This window comes from Monopterus albus, unplaced genomic scaffold (genome assembly GCF_001952655.1).
Source record: "Monopterus albus unplaced genomic scaffold, M_albus_1.0 scaffold18.1, whole genome shotgun sequence".
Taxonomy (NCBI): domain Eukaryota; kingdom Metazoa; phylum Chordata; class Actinopteri; order Synbranchiformes; family Synbranchidae; genus Monopterus; species Monopterus albus.
Window position 1 is genome coordinate 342900 of NW_018127898.1, and position 9240 is coordinate 352139.

The 9240-nt window shown below is 39.5% G+C and overlaps 1 protein-coding gene across 1 annotated transcript; it reads right to left on the bottom strand.

Moving 5' to 3' along the window:
* Positions 1-3659: 3659 nt before the first annotated feature.
* Positions 3660-5592, bottom strand: LOC109956217 (methyltransferase-like protein 7A). The gene is made up of 2 exons (XM_020593172.1): positions 4874-5592; positions 3660-4353 (listed from the first exon to the last, which is right to left on the bottom strand). Exons 1-2 carry the CDS (start codon positions 5366-5368, stop codon positions 4120-4122), a joined length of 729 nt encoding a protein of 242 aa, XP_020448828.1. The 5' UTR covers positions 5369-5592; the 3' UTR covers positions 3660-4119.
* Between the last annotated feature and the right edge of the window lie 3648 nt (positions 5593-9240).

Consider the following 9240-nt stretch of genomic DNA (forward strand, 5'->3'; position numbering starts at 1 on the left):
TGTCGCTGGGGTCATTGCTGCTGCCGCTGATGACTAAACACGTGAGAAGACATGGATGTTCTGGCAGCACTGTAAACGGATGCACCTATTGCTTTTCTGACAGAGTACCTGTTTGAGCTGCGTTTTGCTTTCCTCAGCGGAGGCTTTACCTGCAAGCTGTTTCCAGTGGAACTCTACCACCAGTTCAACCAGGACTGAAGTCTTAAAGATCAGAACTTTAAATATATATGCAGATGAAGGGCCAGTGAGACACCCCATGAATTCAGGCCCCATATTTATATTATCTTGACAGAAGTAGCTGGCAAAGATATTTGGACTAGGTTGAGTCATAATTTCCTCATCCCTTTTTAAAATTCAGAGCTGTGTGAAATAAGAAGAGTTATTGTTTGTCTATATGACAGCATTATGGCGTTTTGAACTGGTCTCTGTACGTCCGCAGCTCAGGCTCCCTTTTCATATTATTTTGAAAAACAAAATATTATTTTCATATTATTTTTTGAAAAACAAAAATTCTATAGCCGCGGATTTTGTTCAGGCAACACCTAAAAACAAATCCTTGACACTTGTAAAAGACTCAGAATTGAGGATAAAATCCTTTTATTTAGTATATTTTATTTTAGCTTTCCTTTAAAGGAATGTTGGGTGAATGTGTCTCTGACACAGTGGAAGGTCAGAGTACTTTCCCGAGGCAGACTTGGGCAACTTCTTCTTCTTATTATTTTTTGCCAAGATATGTTCTCTTTATGAAAGGCAAGGCAGATGTGCTGCCTACTGGCTTCTAGCAGACACCAAGGTAATAAGCAGGAGAAGCAAGTAAACACAGACAGTTTCTTCGAGGACCAGGGAGGCTAAAGAGCCTCTGATCCCAATGAGGCAGACAAGAGCAGAGCAACTTCCACACAGGGACACGGGGGGCACTTGGCTTGATAGGGGTATTTGAGCTAAACACAGTGTTACTTGACTCAATTAGAGGTACACTTTGGGGTCAGCTACTTGGGTGCGAATGAGGCCTATCCAAAAAGCCAGTCAGAGAACATCACAGACCAGATGATTAGAGGCACTTGAGGCAGACCACAGGGATGTGGAGGAGGTGCTGGCACTAACCAGAGTTTAAACAGAGGAGCATGCTCTTCTTTGAACTTGCAGCAAATCACCATTTCAACAGGTGACAGGACAGAAAACACTTAGTGATTTCCAGTTTGATGTACTTTACTGCTGTTCACGCTGGGGACTCAAGAGGATGCTATTCATTGTGCCTCCACTAACATACATAAATTAAAGTTTGCTCTTATTATGAGCACCTTTAATTAAGTGGAAGCCAGATGTTGAGCATGACAGTGAGACTGACTTGCCATTTTATTTCACTGTCTTGTTTTGCCCTTGTTGCCATTTTTCCTTTGCTACTTTTCACACATGCACTGTAATTAAGAGGCCAGCTAGTTATGTAGAGTTGGAAGACCTCTTCATTCTTAATCTCAATAAAATAGCCCTCAGTTGAGACACTGTTAGAGCTATCTGAATATGTTAATGTTATACCCACACAAGTAGAGGTCCTAATAGAGAGCAGCCACATGAATGTGCTGAAGAACGCTCATGCATGTCAGATTTGCCAATGCTTAATAAAAATGTTTGATTGCACATGTGCCTCAGTTGGTTGGCTTCCCTCATTTATACAGTGCCTTGCGAAAGTATTTGGCCCCCTTGAACTTTGCGACCTTTTGCCACATTTCAGGCTTCAAACATAAAGATATAAAACTGTAATTTTTTTGTGAAGAATCAACAACAAGTGGGACACAATCATGAAGTGGAATGAAATTTATTGGATATTTCAAACTTTTTTAACAAATAAAAAACTGAAAAATTGGGCGTGCAAAATTATTCAGCCCCCTTAAGTTAATACTTTGTAGCGCCACCTTTTGCTGCGATTACAGCTGTAAGTCGCTTGGGGTATGTCTCTATCAGTTTTGCACATCGAGAGACTGAAATTTTTGCCCATTCCTCCTTGCAAAACAGCTTGAGCTCAGTGAGGTTGGATGGAGAGCGTTTGTGAACAGCAGTTTTCAGTTCTTTCCACAGATTCTTGATTGGATTCAGGTCTGGACTTTGACTTGGCCATTCTAACACCTGGATATGTTTATTTGTGAACCATTCCATTGTAGATTTTGCTTTATGTTTTGGATCATTGTCTTGTTGGAAGACAAATCTCCGTCCCAGTCTCAGGTCTTTTGCAGACTCCATCAGGTTTCCTTCCAGAATGGTCCTGTATTTGGCTCCATCCATCTTCCCATCAATTTTAACCATCTTCCCTGTCCCTGCTGAAGAAAAGCAGGCCCAAACCATGATGCTGCCACCACCATGTTTGACAGTGGGGATGGTGTGTTCAGGGTGATGAGCTGTGTTGCTTTTACGCCAAACATAATGTTTTGCATTGTTGCCAAAAAGTTCGATTTTGGTTTCATCTGACCAGAGCACCTTCTTCCACATGTTTGGTGTGTCTCCCAGGTGGCTTGTGGCAAACTTTAAATGACACTTTTTATGGATATCTTTAAGAAATGGCTTTCTTCTTGCCACTCTTCCATAAAGGCCAGATTTGTGCAGTATACGACTGATTGTTGTTTTATGGACAGAGTCTCCCACCTCAGCTGTAGATCTCTGCAGTTCATCCAGAGTGATCATGGGCCTCTTGGCTGCATCTCTGATCAGTCTTCTCCTTGTGTGAGCTGAAAGTTTAGAGGGACGGCCAGGTCTTGGTGGATTTGCAGTGGTCTGATACTCCTTCCATTTCAATATTATCGCTTGCACAGTGCTCCTTGGGGTGTTTAAAGCTTGGGAAATCTTTTTGTATCCAAATCCGGCGTTAAACTTCTCCACAACAGTATCTCGGACCTGCCTGGTGTGTTCCTGGTGTGTTCCTTGTTCTTCATGATGCTCTTTGCGCTTTAAACGGACCTCTGAGACTATCACAGTGCAGGTGCATTTATACGGAGACTTGATTACACACAGGTGGATTCTATTTATCATCATTAGTCATTTAGGTCAACATTGGATCATTCAGAGATCCTCACTGAACTTCTGGAGAGAGTTTGCTGCACTGAAAGTAAAGGGGATGAATAAGTTTGACATATCCAATAAATTTCGTTCCACTTCATGATTGTGTCCCACTTGTTGTTGATTCTTCACAAAAAAATTACAGTTTTATATCTTTATGTTTGAAGCCTGAAATGTGGCAAAAGGTCGCAAAGTTCAAGGGGGCCGAATACTTTCGCAAGGCACTGTATGTACGCACACACACACACGGGTCTCACATACAAGTTTCAGGGAGGATTAGATAAAAGGCACCTGTTCCGATTACACACATACACATACACCCACATTGAAAGAAGTCTTTGTCTTGAGATGGTACAAGATGGTACTCAGAATCAGGGAGTGCATACATTTTAAAGGACAGTTTGTGCTGTCTTTTAATGAGCAGACAGTTCAGATATTCTGTGTGGACAGAGTTCACCACAGTTTAAGGCATATATGAGCAAAACTCAAATTTCCATTACAACTTTTACTAGAGTACTTCTACATTGTAGTATTACTACTTTTACTAAACTAAAAAATATGAGTACTTCATCCATAGTGCTCATTTAATAGGTTAAAAAAACATCATGCAACAAGATTAAAGTCTTTAATCAGTATTAGTCTGACCCATCTTTATCACTGCAATCAGAACAAAATATGTATTTTAATAACACAAATGTCTCATCATAAAAGGTACAAATATAGACAAACACTAAAAGACAGCATCTCCTTGTGGCAGTCTCACAATAATTTATCAAAATGCCACTTACAGTAGATGAGGACTGGTGGACAGAAGATAAACGATAGACTTTTCACATAAATTGCATATAAAATTACCAGTGTGCTGTCTACGTAGGGTGTTTCTTCAAGGTGTTAAAATAATGGGTCTTTACAAAACAAAGTTTTTTCATGTACAAATACAGAAACAGCATCAAAGTGACTGGTGTTATCTCTATCACTGGTGGTCTGTCATATCACAAAGGAGAGGGGAGGCCTTTGGGGCTCGGCTTATTCATCCACTGGTTGCGACGGAGGCTTACTACGAAGCTCAGTCTATTTCACAGCATAGCCGATGATGTGTGGTTTGACTAGAAACATCATCGGTGCTTCAATGTGTCTTAGTTTGAGTTCAGAGAATGGAGCCGCTTCCAGATATTTCCATGTCTCCCGGGTGACTTCACATCCGTGACTAAGGTAGCACCATGCAGGCAGGAGTACATGCTGGAAGAAGTACGTCCAAGTTGAGGCATCAGCAACAACGTGCTCTAAGAAAAAGTAGGCTCCACCCTGCAGAGCAAACGGTTTGTTAATGCATCTCACAAAAGCTTCCATTGCACCTGACACGTAGTGATCAGTTTTCTTCCTGGCAGGAACTGATTTCCATATTTTCCATGTTTTATAATAAATATATATTTTTTGGTATATTTAGTCTGTTGATGGCACCATCTCTTATTTCAGGTAATGTGTGTTATTACAGTTTTTCTCAGTTGCTTTTGTCAACACTGACATTCAAGATTTTAATCAATTTGGTATTAGCCTAATATATCAGCTGCTAGATTTTTTACATTAACACCACTAATATTTTGGGAAAACCAAACAGGACCATACTGTTGTTGTTTGTGAACGAGCTGGACTAGTTAACAATTTCCAGTGTTCAAGGACTAACCGAGAACATTATCAGAACATTGACCACAATAATTTCTTTCTTTCCTTCTGGCTGCAAATCAGCATTTCACTGAGACTAGTTTTAATCTGAACTAAATATCATTATTATTATTATTATTATTTCAGGTACAAGACGACTTACTGGACGCAAAATGCGGTGTACCTCTCGCAGAGTTTGCTTGATGTTCCTGACAGAGCACAGCACGTGGGTGATGACAACAGCGTCTACCGATTCGTCCTCAACTGACCCCATGTCTTCCCCACATGTCACGATAAATCTGTCATATTTGAGGTGGTCGTTCTCTCCCATGTTTTTCTCCAGATATTTCTCAAAATGAGGATTCGGGTCAGTGCAGATCACCTTAGAACCGGGCGGATAAAACTCAAAATTTGCGCCGGTGCCGCAGCCAATCTCCAAAATTGTTAACTGTCCGTCAGGATTTTTGAACTCGGGGAGGTTGAGAAACAGCTCCTTCTTCTTGCTGTATATTCTCTGGTTCATGTTTTTAGCAATCCGATACATCCAACATGGAAAGAAACGTTTGTATAATGCATACAGGCCAACCGCATAGATCAGGTGAAGCGGCAAGCATAACACATTTACAACACAAGTACAAAACCTCATTAGAAAACTCATTTTTGCTGAGTCTGACCTTAGTAGCAAACAGCTGCATCTACATCAGACTGGGAAGTTAACTCCTGCTACAACAACAGAGGACGTCCGGCGCAGATTTTCAAAATAAAGGTCGACGACTCAGTCCACATACAGAGGTGAAAAACTGTAAGTGGCACTTTCGCTTAGCGATATCGTGTCGTTCGTGTGTAAGGGCTCATTGACAGAATATTGGTTCGAAAATTATTATGGGCGTGCGGACAAAAACGTACAAAAATTTGCCTCCAGTGTGAAAAGACGTTAAATGGGAATCCATAGACATAAGCGCGAACTTTACGGAAGCGTGGCGAGTCACAGGCACTATTTTTAGCTCTCTATATCAACTTACTGAATCTTTTGAACCCTCTTGAACTGTAGTGGCAAAACATTTTGTTGTTCTCTGGTTTATGAGTACAGAAGCCCGATACATAAAACATGTGAAGAAACGTTTGTATAATGCATACAGGCCAACCGCATAGATCAGGTGAAGCGGCAAGCATAACACATTTACAACACAAGTACAAAACCTCATTAGAAAACTCATTTTTGCTGAGTCTGACCTTAGTAGCAAACAGCTGCATCTACATCAGACTGGGAAGTTAACTCCTGCTACAACAACAGAGGACGTCCGGCGCAGATTTTCAAAATAAAGGTCGACGACCCAGTCCTTCCACATACAGAGGTGAAAAACTGTAAGTGGCGCTTTCGCTTAGCGATATCGTGTCGTTCGTGTGTAAGGGCTCATTGACAGAATATTGGTTCGAAAATTATTATGGGCGTGCGGACAAAAACGTACAAAAATTTGCCTCCAGTGTGAAAAGACGTTAACTGGGAATCCATAGACATAAGTGCGAACTTTACGGAGCCGTGGCGAGTCACAGGCACTATTTTTAGCTCTCTATATCAACTTACTGAATCTTTTGAACCCTCTTGAACTGTAGTGGCAAAACATTTTGTTTCAGCATGCTTTAATCTATCCATGAGTTTTCTGCCACTTACTAGGGTGGGTCCGGTTACTGTAGAACAGTGCTCTGGAAAGATCGAAGCCCATAGTCTGTTGCTATGTTAAGTATTTTCCTCACAATACCGAAATACCTTGAAAACTAAACATAAAAATAGCTTAATGAATGACAAAGCATGCCAAGCATTTGATTTCATCTAGACATTAAGCTGCAGTTTTGGAAAATTCCACCAGATAGAGACATTGCTGGGTCCTAAAAAAATCCCCCTGTATTTTGAAGGGTTAAGGATAATATGGAAGAGGAGAGGATTAGGGCCACTGCTTTATTTGAATCCTGACATTAAACTCTGAGTTTACAGTTCTCTTCTGTAGGATTACAATATATGCAGTTGAAAGAAATTTATTTCAGAACTCAGAGTATGATCAGCAGTGTGCATGTGTTTGTATATTCAAATTTGCACAAACAAACTGAGCTTTCACCTGCTACAGATATTATAGAACATTTATGCAACAACAACTGTATGAAATCTTTCAATTCCCACACTGTTAAAACTTTTCCTGTACAAAACAGTAAACAACTGGCAGCAGGGCTGCCATATTTTTACTGTAAAATTAACATTATTTTAGTGTAACAAAAATGTATGGTTTTGTAATGTTACTGAAAAATACAGTATGAACTTGTTTTTGATTACTTTCAGTAATTTAGACTTGAGCCAGTTCTCTTGATCCAGCTTTGGGAGCCATCTGACTGTGTGTCTGTGAGAGAGAGAGAGAGGTGAGTTCCAAAATGATCCTCATTGCAAGAAAGAATAAAAGGTTTGAGAATAGCTGGTGTTTATTGGAGGAAGCTCACCATTTTTAAATGCAGCTGCACTCAAAGTGCAAGTGTTTCCTTAGCAGAGTGGATAGATGTGGATTGGAGAAAGAGTTGCAGATATAGAGACAGTCCTCTCAGTGTGAGCTGCAGTGACACATCCCTAGGATATAGTGAAATATAAAGTATAGGAAACAGTAAACTGCAGTTGTAAGAGTAGGAGTAATATAATGTAGTCTTGTGAGAGAGAGTATAAAGACATGCTTTATATACTGTAGTCTTGTGGATCTGTTGTCAGAGAAACATGCCAAATATCTACTTAAATACAACTGAACGGTTCCATTGAAATAATACAATCACAAACATTTAATAGTTCAGTTTATACACCCACAGCAATTAGCAGTTTATACAAGTCAGAGAGAAACAGCCACACTTACACAGATCTGAAAATGCAGTTAAGTTACAGTACAGCGAAGTAAATCTTCAACATTTAATTTCTGAGTCAGTAATTATCTTGAAAATAACCTTGCCTTAAATTGTGAACTACCTGCTGAGTTACCACCCACTAACCCCGCAAGGTGCTCTGAAGTCTTGATGTTACTTCATTTACTGAATTGACTTTCTTAGACTGTGGAAAGTTTACATTTGCAAGACTATCACATGCTTCATGAATTCAATGGGAAAGTACATGTCCACACATTAACTTAGAAATGTTGAAATTAACATGAGCTTGTTTGATAGTCATTTAGCTAGCTACCGAATCCATCTGTCATGTCATGCACAAATTCAGTAAACAAACTGGAAACATCACTGATAAACTTTGCATCAATTCAAGAATTAAATAAAATTGCTACTCACCAAGTAATTAATAAGCTGGGGATGGAAAAAGAACAAAATGGATGCAGCTTCACATGTGCAGTTCAGGTGAATTATCTCTTCCCAGGATTCCAAAAATACTGAAGGACAGGCTACTGTTACTTAAGAGATGTTGGAAATTCAGTTAGCAGTGAAATGCTATAATTGGTCAGTGTGCTGTAATTTACCAGATCTTGTTTTATATTAAAGTGTTGTATTCAAAATAACAGGCCAATACAGCTGAAACTCTGCTGTAAATTGACAACAATCCTTTACAGTCTTCTGCATTTGTCTTTTTGTTTAAAGATGGCATGATGCAGAGTGAGCTTTATTAATCACACTAAAGTTTCATTATGGTGACTCTGCTCCAGTGTCAGATAATGCTTATACTTTCTCAGCACTGAACTGTGCAGGCAGGAGCCCTATTACTGCCACTGTGGAACCATTAATGGTTCTTTAGTTGGAATCAGAAACTAATAAGAAATTCTAGTGGTGGATTGATGGTGCTAGTGTCTATGCATTTTGCTTGCATCATATGTATTTCAATATTTGATTGTACATTAAGTCTTTGATTTATGTAGGGCAGGCATCTCACAACATCCATATTAGGTTGTGTTTACATCAGACATTTTATGCTTTAAGGAAAACAGCAGCGTATGGATCTTGATGTAATTTGTTGTCAGCAGGGCTTTGGTTCTAGATAGCTTCACCATGTTTGAATACAGAAGACAGTGGGCCAGTGTAATGTGTAAAGCAAAAAGTGCAGATGTAAATAATAAAATTAATTATGGGTGAAAGCCATTTAGCGGCTGAAGTCAAATGAGAGATATGTTTGACACATATAAAGTCAAAAATAGGGAGTCCCTCGCTCTGAAATTACATTTCTTATAATTATATTTAGTAAACTTTTCATTTGCAACAGTGAATCAAGTGGATGGGTTGTGCCATGGCCCTGCAAGTTTATATAAAGTCTCATTATAATCTCAGGTTATGTCTTAAATGTGTGTGGTAACTTACAGGTCTAATTTTAAAAATAATATGGAATTGTACAGTTAATATCTGATACAGATATTGTGCTAGAACGACAAAAGACTGTTATTCGGGTATATAAACAGTCAACAGCTAAGTTGCTGCGGTCTCGCGTCCCCTTATTGAAAATAAAGGCATTCACCGACACTCCCTAACAATTTGCTGAGAGTCATCAATTATGCAGGGCAGCCGCGCGCA